This window comes from Myxine glutinosa, chromosome 9, assembly GCF_964187855.1.
Source record: "Myxine glutinosa chromosome 9, kmMyxGlut1.1, whole genome shotgun sequence".
NCBI lineage: Eukaryota > Metazoa > Chordata > Myxini > Myxiniformes > Myxinidae > Myxine > Myxine glutinosa.
In genome coordinates this window covers 58,507,054-58,529,140 of record NC_136269.1, presented here as the reverse complement: position 1 = coordinate 58,529,140, position 22,087 = coordinate 58,507,054, and the positions used below count along the sequence as shown (strand labels likewise).

Here is a 22,087-nt window from a genome sequence, read left to right as displayed (position 1 = left end):
AGTATATAATAATTGTCATGTGAATAAAACAATGCAAAGAATGATTATAAGCATGTTGCCCACAAAAAATTCAATTTTAAGGGTAATTAATTGTGCATTGTTAATTTTACCAAAGTTGCACTTATCTTGTCTATCTGTCAGATCCTCACCTCCTTTACACCTTCCTGACTTGGATCAAAGTCACTGTCATTTCCATCATGTTCATTGGCCTCTTCGGAATCGTCGTCACTAAGCAGATGGAGCAGAGGGCATGGAGGGATCAAGAGAAAATAAACAAGAACAAGTAAAGAAAAAGACAAGAAGAAAAGGTTAACTCGAAGTTACACAAAATGATTGTTTCAGTAGTTCATTGTGTATGCCAACAGCATCCAGTGGATTCCTTTTGAGAAGAGTGGAAGGTAGGAGGAAAGAAGGGTAGCTTTGAAGGAGAAAGCTTTTCATTTGAGGACCTTTCATGACAACCATCTTTCAGGTTGGAGTCTACAATATCTATCTATAATTCCAGTAATCTCTGTGTGTTTGTTTGTACGTTTGTACGTTTGTACGTTTGTTTGTCTGTGACCGCTGTTTCTCGACAACCACGGGTCCGATATACTTTAAACTTGCCAGGTATATTGCTGAGGACCCGAGGATGTGCCTTTTCAAGGTTTGAAATTAATCGGACAAGTACTTACCGAGCTATGGCGATTTAGCCGTTCGCCGTTCGCTTTGGCGTTGCGAATGGACCAAACCATTGCATGTAAATAGAGGGGGGGGTTCTGTGGTCGTTGCGAATGGACCAAACCATTCATGTAAATAGAGGGGGGGGGGGGGTTCTGTGGTCGTTACTGCCACGTGGTTTCAAAGTTTTTTTTTGTTGTTGTTGTTTGCACGCATGTTTTTTTGCACCCACGTACGGGCACGCCCTAGGATGTTTACACACACACACCCCTACACAAATTTTTTTTTTTTTTTTTTTTTGGCAAGGAACGGGCACCCACGTACGGGCACGTCCTAGCTTATATATAGTACGGGCATGCCCTAGTCAGAAACAACCGGATAAAACTCAATTTGAGGAAAACTAGTGTCTACAAAGTATGCGATGAAGAGGCAGAAGTCACATTAATTTTTGTTTATTTTAAGTTTCAAAAATATCTACGTGCAACAAATGTTGGCCAAGTGTATAGCCGATAACTGCATAAACGATGTTAAAATACATTACAAACTTGTTCCATGATAGTGAGCACACATATCTAAACCTCTAACGGGTTTCCAAGAGTTAATGCTGTGGTCTGCGAACTTATCTACGGAGAGTCGGAGACGAATGTGAAAAGGGAGAAACCCTACCTGTCTCCATGTTCACGCTTGCCAGCCAAGCGGCGTGCTTGCCTGTCCATCACGCTTGTACGCGTGCGGGTCTTCTTCCAAGAGTAGTAATAGCGCACAAGGCTGCCGATTGACTTGTCTGGCAGCTAGGAGAAAGAACACGGAGAAAGAGCATCACTGCATGGTTTTGATCATGCCGCTCGCTCCACACAGGATTATTATTCAGAATGATCTCCCATTATTATGTAAACTATCTACATATTACAAATCACTCACAAATCCTGATTGTGCTTTGACAAATCAACAATACAGGACAACAAAATTGCTGTTGTAGTGGCCAAACGGTAATGACACACTGACATGAAATCAACAGAGGTTGTGAGTTCAAATATAGATAAAGGCAGCAGCGGGCTTTATTCCAACGGGCTATTGCTGTCATCAATTGATAAAAATTAGACCGTTTTACAATACCATTATAGTGAGGCAAAATAAAACTGTAGTGATACTGTTGTGAACCAAGGTAAAACTACAGTTGCGTTGTCGTGAAGCGAACTAAATTATGGTGAGGTGAAGGAAAACTACAGTGATACTGCAGTTTACTAAAGTAAAACTGCAGTGGTATTGTAGTGAAATAAAGTGTGTTGCCATTTTTCATGGAGTATCTAGTTATCTAATTCCATCAGGTTATGAGTGACTTCTGGTGGCATTCAGGATCATATTTTCCAACGATTCCGATCATGTTTCCTGAAGTTCTGGCCGAGACAGCTTGGTTGCAAGCTTTTACCCCATCCATCATCAAACATGTAGAAGGTCTGCCTCTTCTTCCCTCAACCACACCCCAATGCAAACCATCTATTCATTTATTTTACGCATTCTCCACTCACTTTAATCTGCAGCAGTTTCATCAAGTCCTCTTTGCCATCTGCTAATAGCGATCTTTAAGCATGTCTCTGAAATATTTACCTCAGCCAAAGATGGATGGAGGTTGGGTTTACATCCTGTCTGTCTGTGAGCAGGACATCTCAAAAAGTTATGAGTGGATTCGGACAAATCTTGGTGGGCCAGTTGGGTGTGTGACAAGGACGAATTGATTCAATTTTTGTGAAGAGTCGGATACAAATCCGGTTACAATAACATTTTATTTTTTAAGCAATTCTTCACCATTGAGAGATGGGGTAAATATATATTTATTTGAAATAGAAATATATATCTTTTCAATTTTTTTAATATTGTGATATCACGATATATATATATATACAACAACAATATGCATTTTAAAAGGCCATTTTCCCTGCTAGAGCGGGGGTTAGCCTTGCGGTCCCCATGACAATCTTCTCCATTTTGCCCTATTTTCTGCATCTCTCCTTGTTAACCCCCTTGCCCGCATTTCTTCTTCCACCATCTTTAGCCAAGTCTTTCTCGGTCTTCCCCGTCTTCTACTTCCTTCTACATTCATTTCCATCACTCTTCTCAACCAGTCACTTTCATCCTTCCTCAACACATGACCAAACCATCTCAACCTGTTCCTCTTCACAGCATCAATCACAGGCTCTATTCCCATCATCTTTCGCAATTCATCATTTGTCTTCCTCTCTCTCAACGATACTCCGCACATCCGTCGAACCATTCGCATTTCCACCCTTTCCAACCTTCGTTGCTGCTCTACGTTCATTACCCATGTCTCGCTCCCATAAATCATAACACTTCTCACACATGCAGCATACACCTTTCCCTTCAGCTTCAACGACACTCCCCTCATCATCAGCACGCCACTCAATTCCCGAAACTTCTTCCATGCACATCTCACTCGAGCAACCGTTGCCGAGTCTGATCCACCTTCTCCATTCAGCATGTCTCCGAGGTAGTAAAATGTTTTCACACCTTCCAGCTTCACGCCGTCTCCAAGATCCAACTCAACATTTCCTCAATCTGCAGCTCCCTCTGTGCACACCTTACATTTGAATGTAGCTGCCACACTGGTTAATGACCCTCTCAGACCACTACATTTTTGATGAACCCACTCAGCGCACATTGTACACTGAATGGAGTTCACTCCGACACCCTTCCGACACACAGCACAGGGCCACTTCCCAGTTCTTTCCACCTCACCACATGCTTTACCACTTGCCATCACCTTCGTCTTTCCGATATTCACCTTCAGACCTTTTGTCTCCATACATTCCTTCCACGTGTTCATCTTTTCCTTCAGTCCATCCATACTTTCCGCAATCAACACCAGATCATCTGCATACAACAACTCCCACGGTAAACCCTCCTTTACGTTCTGAGCCAACACCTCCATCACAGCTACAAATAGTAGTGGACTTAGTACCGACCCCTGATGCACTCCCACCTTCACCTCAAACTCACCACTGTTCCCGTCCTTCGGGAATATATATATATAGCATAATATTTCAAAAAGTTGTGGATGGATTATGACAAAACTTGGTGGACGAGTTGGGTAGGTGACAAGAACAAGCCGATTAGATTTTGCTTTAGGTCCGGACGCAGATCCGGCCTATCAGTGGGATAAAAAAACATTAACTGGTATGAGCTCAACCGAGTGTTGGATTTGCGAACAATTCACTTATTGTCTTATGAATTCCACCAGTCTATCTACTGTGGCGTGAGTGAAAGCCTTATGACTTAGTTAATTAAACATCTTCTGGTTGTTTGTTTGGTCCATGGGTGTGCACAGACTTTTAGTCAGTCAAGCTGTTTTGCTTATTTTGTATTCCCACCCTTCATGCTGTACGATACACAAGCCTGACCTGGTCTCCAGGTGAATCCTGTTTGTTCTGGTGGTTTTGTCTGGTGGTTGAATCATTCTGTGAAAGGGTAATCGATTACAGTTAATGGCGCTAGAGACGCACACATGACGTGACTAGGATGCTCGGCTCAAGATTAAGGTCAGCCACGTGATTGCCTATCAGCACGATCATCACCCACTTTGGGGAGTTCAATCTGTACGGTAAATGGTCGTCAGACACAGATCTGACAGGAAGCTCTTGAGTCGGGTGACGGTTGTGATCGATTTGCCACAACTGCCTGGGGACAACTGCCTGGGCACAACTGCCTGGGGCTGGATTCGAACCCGGAAAACGGAAGTCTGGCAGAGCAATAGTTACTTAATAGTTACTATATTACATATGCAAAATGTACCACAGTAACACTATTTTTAAACGGGGGAGGGAGGTGGGTGCGTTTTGGGGGAATGGATAGGAGGTATTGTAATCAGCTCCATTTGTCCGTCCATCATGCTATCTCCACCTAAACAGTTGTGCAGAAATCCACCAAGCTTGGTGGTTATGATCACCATATGGAAAGAAGGTCAGACAACAGTGTCATTTTGGGTTCTGCCCCTTGCGGCACTGGGTGGGGTCGGAAGATCAAATACCAAAAAAATGCAATTACAGGAGCATTTAAAAACATTTTTTAAATGATACTTTGTTTATGGAATCAACATTGGGGATGCATGAAATATGTAATGATTTTGTTGGATTTGATCCCCAGTTCATGCTCTACAGTCTACACTGTCTTGTCTACAGTCTAGAGGATGAGGACTTAAGGTCACAGAGATAAAAGCAAGATTCTTTTTTAAACTCAAAATTTGATATTGGGTCATTCCTGGTGGAACTTTTTGCCATCTTTCAACTTTGCTTTAGTTGGGAAGCATGGGGATTTGCGTGGCGTGCGGATTTGCAATGGCGCACTATCAGCTCTGCTCTAGTACTTAAACTGTAATACTTTATAGTTACTATCGTACTACTATTATAATGTTCTTGCCTGGGGATAAACCAAACCCACAACTGGGTTTGTGGTTAGAGGAGACAGAGAAACACGAAAATGAAGAGTTATTGATGAGAAAAGGAAAGTTTGAATGAACAATCTGAAGGTAATTGGAAAAAACATCTGGAGACAAATGATCATTTGAAACAGCGTCAAACACAATATGTTAGCATCCCAATTGACAAGGCAAGTAATAGATATCGTGTTTCTATGTAAAACACTCTGCATTGCACCATTTATAGAAGAAATGGGCTTGCAGAGTGGACATTCTAAGATATAGAAAATGAGTAATACTAATCAAATTGACTTGATATAACACCATGTCATTCACTCAAAAGCCATAAGGCTCGGTTAGTTCCAGATAAATAGCATAAACTTTCATACATTTACTGGATCCAAAAATGGACAATCCAAGTCACAGCATTTGATCTTTGCACTGCTAAAGTCATGACGTCGTGAGGGTATTGCATTGTCATGGCGTCCAATATGGATAACTTAATTAATCATAGAAATAAATTAGCTTCTCCCATGCCCTAGCCATAGCAAGCTGCATACAACAACCAAGACAAGCGTTACGCCTAGGTCCCCCGTCGTTGAAGTGATGAGTTGACAAAGTGGAAGACGCAAGGCGGCCATTTTGGATTTTGACGTGGCGACCCAATTTTCAATAGCGTTCTTCCTTATGCGTAGATACACCCACACACCAGATTAGAAGTTAGCAGTTAGTTTATTTATTTTTCAAGATATTCCGCTCACAAGGTTCAGACATACATGGCGTCAGACATACATGGTGGTGGCTATCTTGGATTTTGACGTGGGCTGCACCCACACACCAAATTAGAATTCGGTCCTTCGCTTACGCACGCACGGACGGACGCACGGGAAACCATAGTCCCCCTTTCGCTCCGCGGTGCGACGGGGGACAAAAAGCTGCACAAGAAAGCCCTTTTGTGTTTCAAACTCTACCTGAGTTCCTCTACAGCTGCAAACATTCACACATAATACATACATGAGAATCCCAATGCTGCACACCCTCTCAGCCCCCGGACCGGTTTTATCGTCTGGAAACCATCACCGGAATATGTGATTCAGGACATGGAACTTCAAGTGGAAACTTGCTGTAGTGTGTTTTACATTAGCAATTATACATTTTATTTCAGGAAATATCAAACTTTGCTATTTTTGTTTCATACATACAATTCAATGTCTTAAACTACAGCTAAGTTGATTCTGAGTGCAAGTCGAAGCATGGACTTTCGGGAAGAAAGTACAACCTGTACGCTGAAAAATATGACTGGCACACGCACACGCACACTATTTATTCCCGTGAGAATTTGTATCATACCATCTGTTGGATGCGATGAAAACTCTTGCCATGGAAGCTAAACGCCTGCTCAAAGAGGACCTTGTCCTCCACTGTCCACTCATCTGGGAATGGTGTGAAGTTAGGCAGGTCTGCAAGAGCCTTCTCAATGTTGTGCTTGTGCCAAAAGAGCATTCCCAGTGCCTGCAGTGTGATATTCAAAGCAAATGGCTGGTGGTATGAATGATCAATTAGGCTGTGATGCTTTTAGGTGTAAGAGGACATGAGTGTTTGCAACGTTTGCACTCGCATTTGTAAAACAATGCATTACACAATATAAAATTGCACTTTGGACAATTTACCCTCACCTGCTCCATGTTGTAGCCATGTTTCTCCTTGGCAATGGCAACATATTCGTCCACTAAAAGAAGAAGTAAACCAAGAAAATGAAGCAAAAATCAATGCGATGTAACTGCAAATAGACTCCAAAAAATTTTTTAGTTACTTTTCCTACATATTACACTCCAAATAATGCTGCATATGAATCATAAAATTGTGAATTATTTGAACATTAAAACGAACATAAAATAGTTTCATATGAATTATGTTTTGGATATGCATGCAGCCGTCACAAAATGTTATATTCTCAAAAAAATTTAATGAAAAAAATGACCAGTAGCATTTTCAATGACGTGTGTGTATATACAGCGTGTATATTTTATTTATATATATATATATATATATATATATATATATATATATATATATATATATATATATATACACAGTGAAACCTTGACTTACGAGTTTAATTCGTTCTGTGACCGAGCTCGTAACTCAATTTGCTCGTTTCTCAAATTAAATTTCCCCATTAAAATGCATTGAAATGCTATTAATCCGTTCCAGCCCGCCAAAAACCACACCAATTTTTTTTTTAATATACAGTATATATAAAAATATCTCGCGCTTTATATTTCACCTGTATGCAGCATACAAGTTGGCAGGATGGCCTGGACTGGAGGTACGCACACTTGACTCTAAACTGTCCAGCCTGGGTTTGAATCCCGACCCAGCTATAACCTGTCATGAGTGAATCACAGGCAGGGTGATTCATCAATGTGTGTACCGCTAAACTGGGCGCCCCGTTTGCGTCCCATTAGTTGTTGGATGTTAAGGATCTCACCGTGTTTTCCACAAAGAGAAGGCGAGCTATCGCCGGCACTCTGAACAAGTTGTGGCCTGGCATGCTCTTCTCCTCTGCCGTTATATACGTCCTCCTCGGCATCTTTTTCCAGAAGAGCCCTGTCTCGTCACAGTTGAAGATTTGCTGGGGGATGTATCGTTCGGCTTCTATCAGTTCGGCAAAAGTTATAATAAAATCTTCAGTCCCTGAAGATTTTCCTCATCCTCATCTCACACATGATGCTCTCGGTCACGGTATCTCCTGCGAGCTGCTTCTCCGTCAACCACACAAACAACAACTTCTCCATCTCTTCATGGACAGAGGTCCGGAGCTTTGAAATAATCGTAACGCCCTTGGCTGGCGTTATAGCCTTTATCGACTCCTTCTGCTTCAAAATCGTACATATCGTAGAACTAGAAGTACTACGATCGTACTGCCTCGCCAAGTCGACAACACGCACACCTCGCTCATGTTTTTCGACGATTGCGTGTTTTATATCCAAGCACATCATCCTCTTCTTCTTCTCAGTACTGCCCTTGGCACTCAATTTCTTAGGACCCATGGTTAAAACTAAGAAATTTTCCAAATTAACAAAAATGCGAAAACAAAGCAGCAGCTATATACGGCAGAGATGCTTGCACGGCAAGATAACCACGTGACCTGAACGCTCGTTGGGCCACCTAGTGGCGGGTGGCGTAAGCTCGTAACTCAGATCTCGGCTCGCATCTCAAAGCAATAAACCGCCCGAGCGACGGCTCGTATCTCGGAAAACTCGTAAGTTGGTGCACTCGTAAGTCAAGGTTTCACTGTATATATATATATATATATATATATATATATATATATATATATATATATATATATATATATATATATATATATTGTTGTGGATTTGAGAATGGTGTTGTAGTTTTTATTATCGTTGTAAGTGTAATGAAATTGTTGGAAATATCACCCTCCTTCCTCCATTTGTTGTGTATGAAGGTCAAAGGTCATTCCCGTAGTTATTCCATACACAATCACGTAGCAAATCATAGATCTCCCTGTTCAGTAGTTATCTCCTTATTATGTGTATTAGATGAAGGCTTTGTCTTCCATTAAATGACACTCCATTGCACCGAATTCAAATAAGGTAGATTCCCTTCGCATTCCCCTTTTGTCAGCCATTGCAAACTGCATTGGGCGGTTTTCTGCGTGCGGTTTTCTGCATTCGCCGCTGCTGCTTTGGGACCGTGTTTTTCGCCGCAAGACTCCATTGAGCATGAGGTCATCTCGGAGAAGAAGGTGGGAGGCGTCAGCCCAGCGCCAGGAACAAGGCGTGGCCTTGCCAACGCCTCCTCTGGGGGCGGGATCGGTGGGCCCTCGCGGCCAATCAGGGCCGAGGCGAGCTCGCCGATGGGCGTGTCCTGGAGGCCGGCGGCTTGATCGCCCCAGGGGCAATAAAAGCGCGCGGAAGCCTTTGGGAAGAGAGAGAGAGAGATACGGGAGATGAGTCCTGGACAGAGGGAGACGAGAGATCCAAAGCCGTTGGAGAGCACGCGACGCAGCGGTACGCAGGAGCAGCTTGAACCAGCGGAGCTCGAACAGCAGCAATAGCTTGAACCAGCGGAGCTCGAACAGAAGCAATAGCTTGAACCAGCGGAGCTCGAACAGCAGCAACAGCTTGAACCGGCGGAGCTCGTACCGCGGCGGCTCGCACGACCGCAGCTTGGGCGTTGACGGCGGCCCGACCGTGACCCAGTTCCCGTGGACCCTCCTCTCCTTCCAGCTATCCACCTCTGGCATTCGTTCCTGCCCATCATCCCCCGTGTAAGTGTGCTCGTAGTCTGTCTTTTGTCTTGTCCCTGGGTTTATAAGTAAGATTGTATAGTTAAGCTAATCATTGCACTATGTCTCCTGCTCCTTCCATTGCCTTGTAAATCGTATTTCCTTTCCTTTCTGCTTTAGTTGTGTGTAAATAGTAATAAATCCTGTTATTCCCTACTTTGTCTTCTACTTCTTCATGCTCTTTCGGTCGCTTTAGAGGTTTCCACATTGAGTGTACGTGGCGCGATTCGGCCGACGCATATAAATCGGGTCTAGTCTTGGATAAACGGCTCACGCCGCAGTTCGCTTCGCTCGGCGCAAACATCTATTACGCTGCGGCCGTGAGCGGGGGTCTTTCCTCGTGTGCCGGGAGGCGCTGGTAATTAGGTCATAGGACGTTTGGGCCTACTACCCTACCCAGCGGCGACCGGGCGTGGCGTCATACCCCCGGGACCACGTCGGTCAGTCATAGACAAGGGGATTAATCCCCCCTCGAAAAAGGGGGAAGAGGCCGACGTTGGATTCCGTAACAATATATATATATACAAAATTTTTTTTTTTCATTATAATTAATTTAATTATTTTTTTATTTTATTTCCTGTTCATTAAATTATTAGACGAGTTCATCCCCAATGCACTTACACATACACATACTCACATTTGGGATTTTCCGAGCAGGCACGTAAGACATCTGCCATTATAAAGCTCGCAGTGTTAGTGTGCAAAATTTCTGAGGATATCCCGAAGACTCAGTAGCCCAGTCGGCTGTCACCGCATAAGTGATGAGGTCCATGGGTTTGAGTCCCAGGTTGAATCAGAATTTTTTTCACACTAGCCCATGGGTGGGAAACACGGGGGGGGGGGGGGGGGACATATCCCACTCCCCACTTTTTTGACGAGGGGGGATTGTCCCCCCCAATTCAACATAGGCCCGGATGCAGGATGTTCTCCAATATACAGTCAACCCTCGTTACTTGTTGGAGGTTAACACTTGTTAATCGTTTCCAGCACCCAATGTCGGATTAGCGAGATTGGCGGATAAACAATTTTGCGGATTAGAGGGATAAAATGAATGGTGTAAATCTGTTCCATGGATGTTTTGGTTGGATAGAGAGACTTACAGATTAAACGGGTTTTTTGGGGGGGTTTTTTCTGAATACAAGATCGAGGCTCGTGAAAGAGCTAACATTAATCACACAGAAAGACAAACCGACACATAAATCATATAATAAGGGGAGTGGTAGACAAGATGGGGAGAGAGGGGGAAGGACACAAACACAACATTTGAGAGCAGGGACATCGAGAGATCTGTGGGAGGGAGAGGGCTTTGGGGGGCGGGGGGGGGTTGGGAGAAGGGGGGTTGGGAAGGGGGGTTGGAAGAGGTATAAAACATATGGACACTGCAAGGACTTCCAGGAAAGAAGTTGGAATTTCCAAAAAAAGTGGATTTGGGGTGAATTAGCGGGGGTAGAAAAGATCAAGGTTTTGGATGGGGGAAGATAAGAGATGGTGGTGAACAGCTGTTTTAAAGACTTGGAGTGAGGAGTGGGATTGAAGGGAGTGTGGGAGTTTGTTCCAGAGGCGGGAGAAAAGAGGAATGAAAGAGTGAAGGTGAGCAGAGAGCCTATATTTCGGCAGTTTAACAATAATATGGTTGCTTGCTGGTAGATCTTGTGCGACCTGTAGGAATATTTGGGGGACAGAGTACAGATAGAGCTGGGGGAGCAAGGCCGGAGAGGGGTCGGAAGAAGACAAAGACCACCTACCTGCCTGCGGTGAGTGAGTGAAAGGCCCTCGGAGATAGCTTCATCGCGGAAGATTCCAATGATTCTGAAAGCTTTGGTTTCAACAGCGTGAAGCCGAGCTAGGTGTGAGGCAGGAGCACCGGCCCATAGGGGAGAACGGTATTCCATTGAGCTGCGGATGAAAGCCTTGTATGTGGTGAGGAGCCCAGGTGTGCCAAGGAAGGACTTCGCACGATGGAGGATGCCCAGTCGGCGACTGGCTTTGGAGGCCAGCTTGGAAATGTGTTTTTTCCAGGAAAGATCCTGGCAGATAGTGAGACCCAAAAGCTTGAGCGACAGAACTTCTTGGAGAGGATTGTTGAGAAAGTTGATGGGAGGGTTGTCCAGTCGGTCTTTTCGGAGGGACATAGTAAGAGTGGGAGATTTGTCAGGATTGATAGACATGTTCCACTTGTTTGACCAGTCTGTGGTTTTGTCCAGGTCTTCAGAGAGTGAGGAGGCTGCAGACTGCCGATCTGAGGGAAGAGGAATGGAGCGGCAGAGAGTGGAGTCATCAGCAAAGAGATAGAGAGGATTTTCCAGAGTCGGAGAGATTGACTGTACACTGAGGGGTTCACTGTACATCATCTAATTATGCATAAATCAATATTAACTTTCCCCAAATAAGCGATTTCTTAAATGACACTGTGCTGATGGGAATTATTTAATAATAGAGACTGGTATCGGCTCATTCACGTCGTGCTGGATTTCATTGGTTGAAGTACGGAGTGCAACGTTGTGCGCATGCGTTAAAAACCATCTGTGGTTTTGTCCAGGTCTTCAGAGAGTGAGGAGGCTGCAGACTGCCGATCTGAGGGAAGAGGAATGGAGCGAAAGAGAGTAGAGTCATCAGCAAAGAGATAGAGAGGATTTTCAAGAGAGTCAGAGAGATCATTGATGAAGACCAGAAAAAGCACAGGGCCCAGAACACTGCCTTGGGGAACTCCAGACTGAACAGGAAGAGTAGATGAGAGAAACCCATTCAGGGCCACACGTTGACTACGACTGGAGAGGAAGTCCGCCAGCCATGCGTGGAGATTTCCATGGATACCAAAGGAGGAGAGTTTGGTGAGCAGAGCGGGGTGCCAGACCGTATCAAAGGCACGTGATATGTCAAAGGAGACAGCTCTAATTTCCTGTTTGGCATTGAGGACCTCCATCCATTGTTGAGAAAGCAGAAGCAGCATGTCCAGAGTAGAGTGACCAGGTCTGAAACCAAATTGATGATCAGAGATCAAGCCATTGGAGAAGAGGAAAGCTTTCATATCTGAAGCAATGATGGATTCCATGACTTTGCTGCTAATTGGGAGAAGGCTGATTGGTCTGTAGTTGCTAGGATCTGTTTTTGCACCTTTTTGTGCAAAGCGGTGATGTTGGCTGATTTCCAAGCAGATGGCAGATGACCTTGAGCAAAAGAGAGGGTGAAGAGAACAGAGAGGGAGTGAAAGAGCGGAAGAACAGAATTTTAGGACCCGTGGGCTGATGCCGTCAGGTCCAGTTGCAGAATCAGAGTCGAGGGTTGACAGCAACTTTTCCACCTTGTCAGGAGGAAAGGACACAGAGTCCAGGAGCAGCTGGGTACGACTGGGTACGGTGGGTACAGAGAGGGATGGGTTTGGGACACAAGATTTAGAGGCAAACACAGAGTTGAGGCATTCAGCTTTTTCACGTGCGGAGTCAGCCGTGTAGCCGTTTGAGGTGAGGGAGGGGATGGAGGGGGAACAAACACCAGAAACAGATTTGACCAGACGCCACCAGGATTTGGAAGAGGGAGACAGATAAGAGAGTTCGGTCTTGAGAACAGAGAGATATTGTTTCCTGGCTCTCCTGAGGGTGGACACACACTTGTTTCGGGCTTTGTGAAAGGAAATGAGATTTCCTTGTTTGATTTGCTTTCCAGGAGACAAAAGCAAGTTGTTTCTGGGCAACAGCTTCACCACAAGATTCCGTGGACGGGAGGAAGGGTATGACAACTGAAGACGAGATGGGATAAATCTGTGCATGAGAGACAGCAATTTACTTTGGAAGAATTCCCAGGATGAGTTGATGTCAGAGGCGGTAGAGATGGGAGACCAGTCCAGAAGATTGATGGCTGCTTGAAGACCGTGCCAGTTGGCCTGAGTGAAATGCCAGACTCGTCGACGCTGAGGAGGTTCTCTGAGAATGGTCAGAGAGATGTCCACTTTAATAAGCACATGATCAGATGAGCCGATTGGAGCAGAAGAAGAGCAGCAGACATTTTCAGGGAAGTTCGTCATAACCAAGTCCAGAAGAGAAGATGCTCTGTTGACTGAGATCCGGGTCGGGAAATTGACAGATTGTGTCAGTCCCAGTGAGTCGCAGAGTCCTTTGCTGAAGAGCCATGGCTGGTGAGAGAGGTACCCACACCCAGCCAACTGGCATGGTGACAATTGAAATCACCACATATGAGGAAGAGAGAGTTGGGATGGGTAGATAGAAGTTGGTCCATATTATCACACAGCGAGATGTAGATTGAGTCATCACTGTTTGGTGGACGGTACAACACACATGTGAACAAAAGGTGGGAGCGAAGGGGAAGCCGTACTGCCGTAGCCAAAGGTATTCCTGGGGGTGAGATGGAGAGAGGGCAGTGTAGGGCGAGTGAGGAAGAGAGTTTTTTTTTATAAAGATAGCAACCCCACCTCCAGGACGAGGCTCAGGTCTATCATACCGGAGGAGGGAGTAACCTGGGAGAGATACCAAGGAATCAGAGACATCATGAAGGAGGAAAGTTTCTGTTTAGCAGATCACGTCTGGTTTGTCAGAAGCAACCTGTATGGAGAGATCAGACAAGTTTGAGCGAAGGCCCCGGATGTTTGAGGTCCATACCGTTAATGAAGAGGAAGGGGGAGCATCGGATACAGAACAGGGGTGGGGGGGAGGGGTAGGGTAAGATGTGGAAGAGGAGGAAGAGGTAGGGAGAGCTGTTGAAGGTGTGTCAGAGATTTCAGAATAGCTTGGAGAAAGTGAAGAATGGGGCGGACAAAAGGTTTGATGGTGATTGGGTGAAATCAATCCTTTCAAGTAATGAAAAATTTGAGGTGTCATGGACGTTCCCACTTTAAAATGTACCAGATTCGCGTTTGAACAAAGTAATGAGCTCAACCTAATGTTGAGTTACTGTCTGAAAATAATTACAAATGGGCTATTTTTGTTCTGCCAATTTTGTAATTCAGGGATGCTGTCAAAACGTTTAACCCTTTGCGTGCTCCTGTCGCAGATTTGTCACAAGATGAAAAATCTATTTTTTAAACGACAAAAAAAAAAAGAAGTAATTTTTCAATGAAAATTTTGAAATAAAAAAAGCAGCACACAACGGGTTAATGAGTGTTATTTGATATGAAATTTTCACAGACAACAGACGACTGACTGGTAGGTACTCATAGGTTTACACGTTTGTATATTGGTAGATTATCTTTGTTGAGGAATTCTGTGTCATTCCGACATAGAAAGTCTTCCGACCACCTGATATATCATTAATTCAATTTGATATCACATTTCAAATTGATGACTATTTATGTAATTTTATCAAATTCATGAAAATGACAAAAAAAACAAAAAAACAATCATCTTCTTCATAGCCACTTCAAAATAATTTTCCCAGAAAACGTCCCCCCACCCCACCCCGAGGGCGAGGAGCGAGGAGTTGGAGAGCGAGGAGCGAGGGGTTGGAGAGCGAGGAGCGAGGGGTTGGAGAGCGAGGAGCTAGGGGTTGGAGAGCGAGGAGCTAGGGGTTGGAGAGCAAGGAGCTAGGGGTTGGAGAGCGAGGAGTGAGGGGTTGGAGAGCAAGGCTATAGGGGTTGGAGAGCGAGGAGCTTGGGGTTGGAGAGCGAGGAGCTTGGGGTTGGAGAGCGAGCAGCTAGGGGTTGGAGAGCGAGCAGCTAGGGGTTGGAGAGCGAGCAGCTAGGGGTTGGAGAGCGAGAAGCTAGGGGTTGGAGAGCGAGCAGCTAGGGGTTGGAGAGTGAGCAGCTAGGGGTTGGAGAGTGAGCAGCTAGGGGTTGGAGAGCGAGCAGCTAGGGGTTGGAGAGCGAGCAGCTAGGGGTTGGAGAGCGAGAAGCTAGGGGTTGGAGAGCGAGAAGCTCGGGGATGGAGAGCGAGGAGCTAGGGGTTGGGGAGTGAGGCGCTAGGGGTTGGAGAGTGAGGGGCTAGGGGTTGGAGAGGAGCGAGAAATTGGAGAGGAGTGAGGGGTTGGAGAGTGAGGCGCTAGGGGTTGGAGAGGAGCAAGAATTGGAGGGAACGAGGGGTTGGAGAGTGAGGAGCGAGGGGTTGGAGAGTGAGGGGTGAGGGGTTGGAGAGCGAGGAGTTGGAGAGTGAGGAGCGGGGAGTTGGAGAGTGAGGCGCGGGGAGTTGGAGAGTGAGGCGCGAGGCGTTGGAGAGCGAGGAGCTAGGTGTTGGAGAGCGAGGAGCAAGGGGTTGGAGAGTGAGGAGCTCGGGGTTGGAGAGTGAGGAGCTAGGTGTTGGAGAGTGAGGAGCGAGGAGTTGGAGAGTGAGGAGCTAGGGGTTGGAGAGTGAGGAGCTAGGGGTTGGAGAGGAGCAAGAAATTGGAGGGAACAAGGGGTTGGAGAGTGAGGGGCGAGGAGTTGGAGAGTGAGGCGTGAGGAGTTGGAGAGTGAGGGGCGAGGGGTTGGAGAGTGAGGGGCGAGGGGTTGGAGAGTGAGGGCGAGGGGTTGGAGAGTGAGGAGAGGGGTTGGAGAGTGAGGCGCTAGGGGTTTGAGAGTGAGGGGCGAGGAGTTGGAGAGTGAGGAGTGAGGGGTTGGAGAGTGAGGGGCGAGGGGTTGGAGAGTGAGGAGCGAGGGGTTGGAGAGTGAGGAGCGAGGGGTTGGAGAGCGAGGAGCGAAGGGTTGGAGAGTGAGGAGCGAGGGGTTGGAGAGTGAGGAGCAAGGAGTTGGAGAGTGAGGGCTGATTGGAGCGAAGAGTGAGGAGCGATTGGAGAGGAGAGTGGGGATGTGATTGGAGAGGAGAGTGAGGAGCGATTGGAGAGGAGAGTGAGGAGCGACTGGAGGGGAGTGTGAGGAATTGTAGAGGAGTGTGAGGGATTGGAGAGGGTGTGAGGGATTGGAGAGGAGTGTGAGGAGGTATTGGAGAGGGGTGTGAGGAGGTATTGGAGAGGAGTGTGCGGAGGAGTGGGATTGGAGAGGCGTGAGGGTGGAGAGAGGAGAGTGTCAGGTGGAGGAGTGAGGGGTCACATATTATGTGAAATAAATAAAGTGTTCATTACACCATTTCTGGATCTGATGAATTGCCAGTAACCATTTTCTAAAATTTAATGTGTAGCATCCAAATCAAGATGTCCAAATGTCACACACGTCCATGCCCGTGGGATTCCCACGGGTGACCCCACGAGTACACGCGCACACACACACACACACACACACACACACACACACACACACACACACACACACACACACACACACACACACACACACACACACACACACACACACACACACACACACGCCAGTCAACAACTAACCTTAAAATGGCGATATATCTTCGAGAATGCAATGTGTGTGGTTGTAGACGACATATGTTATATCTATGGGTAGGAGTCATGTTTTGCCTGTTTTAGATCTGGCAATATTGAGCGTATGACGTCAGGAGAGCAGTTTCAAGATGGCGGCTCCCTTTGAGGCATGCACCAGGGTGGAGCAACGTTCTGTCATCCGTTTCTTGGGAAGTGAGGGTGTAAATCCCAGTGAAATCCATCACAAAATGAAGATGCAATCTGGTGACGCATGATTATCGCTGCAGCAGGTGTACGACTGGCACAGGAAGTTTAAAAGTGGAGTGTCCAGTGTGGTAGACGCTGCTCGCTCGGGCCGGCCTCACACAGTCGACATACCAGAAATGGTTGCTGGAGTTGTGCGTGTGCTAAGGGAAAACCGTCGCATTACGCTGGATGAAGTGGTCTCCAAATTGAACATTAGCCATGGTCCCGCACACTATATCATTCACAACGTGATGGGGTTCCACAGAGTGTCTGCAGGGTGGGTGCCCGAACATCTCACACCCGAACTGAAAGAACGGCGAGTGGACGCATGTGAAGAACTTCTGCGATGTTACAAAACATAATGTGACGATTTCTTACAGCGCGTAGTGACGGGATGAAAGGTGGGTCCATTACTTTCAGCCAGAAACGAAGAGGGCAAGCAAAGAGTGGCACCATTCAACTTCACTGAAGCTCAAAAAATTCCGCACACAGCCGTCCGCTGGAAAAGTGATGCCGAGGCTCTTCTGGGATAGCCGAGGCCCTCTCGTAGAGCATTACACACCCAGAAGGATCACAGTCACCAGTGCATCATACTGGCAATATACCTCTTTTAAAAAATCATCTGAAACCAGCAATCAGATCAAAACGTCGTGGACTTCTCACAACCGGTGTTTCGCTGCAGCATGACAACGTTCGGCCCTGTACTGCCCGTGCTACAGCTGCAAGAATCGAGGACCTGCATTTTGAGTGTCTTCCTCATCCACCCGACTTGCCAGATCTCGCCCCTTCGGATTAGCACATATTTGGGCCACTTAGCTTCCGATCCAACGAAGAGTTCCAAGAGGCGGTGCACGATTGGCTACACAAGCAGCCAAAATATTTTTTTCCTCAAAGAATCCAGGCCTTAGCAAAGCGCTGAAAAAAAATGCATTGAATTGCAATGGAGATTATGTTGAAAAATAACAATTGTTACACATGTACACTATCGGTCAAAAGTTTTGTCAGTTTAATGTCCAGTGAATAACCTGAAATGGTACAAAGGTAAGCAGTAAACTGCTCAAGGTTAAAGAAAAAGTTTAGGTTAGCAAAAACGTGAAAATAATGCAAATTGCACAGTCATATTGTAAAAAAAAAAAAGGCCTTCTTCAGGGAACAAGTAATGGGTGAACAACTTACAGCTGTTCTGCAGCAATGTAAGTAAATTAAGCCTTGAAAGTTGATGTAAACAATTCCTACAGGTGTCGCAACCTCTGCTGATTACTTGATTATAAACCCCCTGTCCGTATAAAAGCAGTATTGGAACAGACTGTTATTACACCCTCTGAAGCATGATTTGGACAATATTGTACTGCAGGAAGTAGTACATTGGAAACTGGAGGAAACTGACAGGAAGAGGTCTGGCACACCCAAAGCCACAACAGAATCAGAAGACAAGTTTCTGAGAGCCAACAGCTTGTGTGATAGTCGGCTCACAGGACAACAGCTTAACACTGGTCGAAGTAAGCAAGTCTCAGTTTACACTGTGAAGAGAAGACTTCGAGCTGCAGGTTTGACAGATCGAGTGGCAGTAAGAAAACCATTGCTAAGATGGCAAAATAAGAAAAAGAGGCTTTCCTGGGTCATGAAGCACCGCCAGTGGACTACTGAAGATTGGAAGAAGGTCTTATGGACCGATGAATCAAAATTTGAAATCTTTGGTTCATCATGCAGGGTTTTTGTACGCCGTCGAGTTGGCGAAAGGATGGTTCCTCAGTGTGTGACACCAACTGTCAAACATGGAGGAGGAAGCGTGATGGTCTGGGGCTCTTTTGCTGGATCCAGAGTCGGCGTCTTGCACAGAGTGACTGGCACCATGAACCAAAAGGGCCACCACAGCATTTTGCAGCGCCATGCAATACCCTCTGGTATACGCCTAGTTGGTCAGGGGTTCATCCTACAGCAAGATAATGACCCTAAACACACCTCCAGGCGATGTCAAAACTACCTTCGAGGAATAGAACAAGACGGGAGGCTTCAAATCATGGAATGGCCAGCACAATCTCCAGACTTAAACCCCATCGAGCTGGTTTGGGATGAACTGGACAGAAGGGTGAAAGCAAAGCAACCTACAAGTGCAACACATTTGTGGAACTTCTGCAACAGTGTTGGGAAGAACTTCCCGAACAATATTTGATTTCCAATTGTTACGTGCTCCTCCCCGACCCCCTGGTCACGGTGTACCTCTGAGCCCCGAGAGAAGTCACGGCAGAAAAATGTGTTATTCTGTATGTCAAAGATCAATGGAGAAGCCACCCCAATAGTTACTCACAAACAAATATTGTATTAAGATCACACAAGAATAACAGTACAACAATAATAGTAATGAATGAATGAATGAATGATCGTTTTGAGGCCATTTTGCCCGCTAGAGCGGGGGTTAGCCTTGCGGGCCCCATGACAATCATGGTTCCCTGTTTGAGGCAATGTTTTTACGGCCGGATGCCCTTCCTGACACCAACCCTTGGTCGCCTCTTACGATGCGCAGGGATACGGTGTACCTTGTACCATTCATGTCATTGCAAAAAAAGCAGCCATTAATCGGTGTCCCGGCAAGACGTTTACATGTCCGACACTATTCATAATTCAAACCAAAAATGTATCTATAAATTGGAAGCAAGACACAAACAATACAAAAAACACTCGAAACCTAAAGCTCTTAAGCTCGAAACCTTAAGCTCGAAACCTTAAGCTCCTTAAGCTAGGAATTGCTCTTAAAAAACAAAACAACAAAAAAAATTATCTGAAATAATATCTCAAAAGAAATAAATCTACATCTTACAACGAATCTTGGCAGATCCCCGATCGTGCAAGCACGAGCATTCATTGTACCCACATATGAACTTTACATGGACATCACACAGGAGGCAGTGACCATGTCATCAGAAAACATCTCACGAGCTGTCCGAGTAATTGATAAAAAGTCGTGAAAAAATGAGATGCAAAACCCTCTGGCCGTCACTGTCTTTTGCTTTTTTCTCTCCAAACACCAGGTGCAGTGAAGTTGGCCTCTCCTGCTGCTCGTAGCAGTCAAAATTCTTTGAAACAAGGCATACCATTTGAAAAGGTTGTACTACCTGGAGCTCACAAAGCAATTTGAACAGGTCGTTCAGGTTTCCCCCTCCAAATGGATGACTCCGCATCTCTCGTGGTCTCTGAATTGATGACGATGAAGGGGTTATTGTTGCGGTCAATCTGGCACTGTGGAGGGTGTCTAAGTAATTTCATTTTTTTACTTCCATTTTAATTTTGCCTTGCATTATTTTAGAACAGAATGTAGGTCAATGTTCTCTCAATGTGTTGTTGTATCTCCTATGCAAAGCCAACTTGCATTTTCCTTATGAAAGGAACACAGGGATGCTTGTCTTATAGTATAATTGCCTCCACAAGTGATAAGGGTGAACCTTGAGGGAATTGGTGTGATGCTATGAGCATGTGCCTAAACCCTCTGGGCAAGCTGCCAGCAGAGATATCTTATCTTTTTCTGCGCTGACCCCTGTGTATATAAACAGGATGCACAGGTAAATATATTTCGAGAAAGGACCGCCCAGTACAGTCACACAGCCAAAGCTGCACAAAGGCGACTGGGAAATCCAAAGGCGCCCTCCAGGCGACTGGGAAATCACACCCTCGGGTATGGACTTTCACGGCTCACAGTCGGCGACACGCGGACTTTCCACTCAAAAGCCACGTCACACACACACACACACCCCAGATCGACGTCTGAATGCAGTGAAAAATGGTCGAAGCGAGACCAAACCGTGAGCGAAGCGCAAGTCCTGCGCGAGTCAAAATGGCCGACGACCCGTTCTTGAGACGTAACGGCCCGGCGATAATTCTCCTCGGAATCCACAGCCAAAAACCTGACACGCAGGTTGATCGGTCACAGCGATGACAACTATCGCAGGAATCCCTTTCCCAGGAAACCCGAAAGTTCGCTAGTGACTCCCATTCGACAACGTTCGCTTCAGAACTCGGAGCGGCTCGGCTTTCTTGTCCGACTCCACTCGCTCCGCCTTCTTCTCCTCTTCCTCTTCGTCGTCCGGTTCCCGATCCGGTTTCCGATTTATTTTCACTCTAACTTTTTTACCTTTTGAAAACAGTTCATGAACAATAAAGCTTTTGAAAACAATAATAGTACATGGAATCAGAAATATTTTCAGTGGATGAAAACCCCAACACCGGAAGTGACGAATCCGTAACACTTCCCCCCCTCAAGAAAGAAAGTTTGAACCGAGTGAAAACTTTCTTTGCAGGGCAAAAACTCTTTCAACAAACAAAAGTAAAACTCACACCCAAATCATCAATTCACGTGAGCAACAATAATTAATATTTCCCAAAATAAAGCAACAACACTTCCAAACAACCTACAGAAATTTCCAAAGTTAGTTCACTCTGGACAAAGCATCAGCAACGACATTGTCCCTGCCCTTTACATGCTCAATTTCCAAGTTGAACTCCTGCAAAGCCAAACTCCATCTCATCAACCTCTGGTTTTTATTTTTCATTTTTTGAATGAAGGTTAAGGGGTTGTGATCAGAAATCCAAAGCAAAGCAAATCTATAGCACTTTTTTGAAGGAGGCTGAGCTGTGAGCCATGTTTCATGGTGGTTGGGTGGTGAGGCCTGGAAGTATTCACTACATGGACGCCTTTAGGAACGTGGAGTTCACGGTTAATCCATGTCGGAATCTTGGCTCGGCTGATCCGCAGCATTCAGTGCTTCAAACTCTTCCTAACTTTCATAATAATCACGGTTGGAGCGCTTGTCGCTGTAGTCACATGAATAGCGGTCTCCTTCTCGGCCACCACCCTGATAATCATCCCTTCGGGAGCTGCCGTAACTCTGGGAGCCTCCATAATAATCTCGACTGCGGCCACCACCAAAACAATTACTCCCACCTCGGGAGCCATAGCCACCCCTGAAACTACCTCCACGTTTTCCTCCTCTGTAGCCCCTTCGACGCCCATGGCCTGCCTTCTCTACTGTTATTGTCCGACCATCCAAATCCTTGCCATTCAAATCCTTTTCTGCATCTTTGGCGTCCTTTGTGTTTTCAAACGTGACAAAGCCAAACCCTCTTGACTTTTGCGTCTCCCTGTCTTTTATCAGCCGCACTTCCAAGAGTGGTCCATATTTGCCAAAGAT

General features: G+C 45.8%; 1 protein-coding gene across 3 annotated transcripts in view; it reads right to left on the bottom strand.

Annotated features, from left to right (window-relative positions):
- Positions 1 to 22,087, bottom strand: part of LOC137415993 (REST corepressor 3) — a 168,747-nt gene that overhangs the window by 35,583 nt on the left and 111,077 nt on the right. For all 3 annotated transcript variants that reach the window (XM_078784380.1, XM_068101516.2, XM_068101517.2), the window contains 4 exons: positions 6,766 to 6,818; positions 6,440 to 6,601; positions 1,327 to 1,451; positions 150 to 228 (listed from right to left, as the gene is read on the bottom strand). In XM_078784380.1, coding sequence (XP_078640506.1) covers positions 150 to 228; positions 1,327 to 1,451; positions 6,440 to 6,601; positions 6,766 to 6,818 — 419 coding nt within the window. The remainder of the gene's footprint in view (positions 1 to 149; positions 229 to 1,326; positions 1,452 to 6,439; positions 6,602 to 6,765; positions 6,819 to 22,087) is intronic.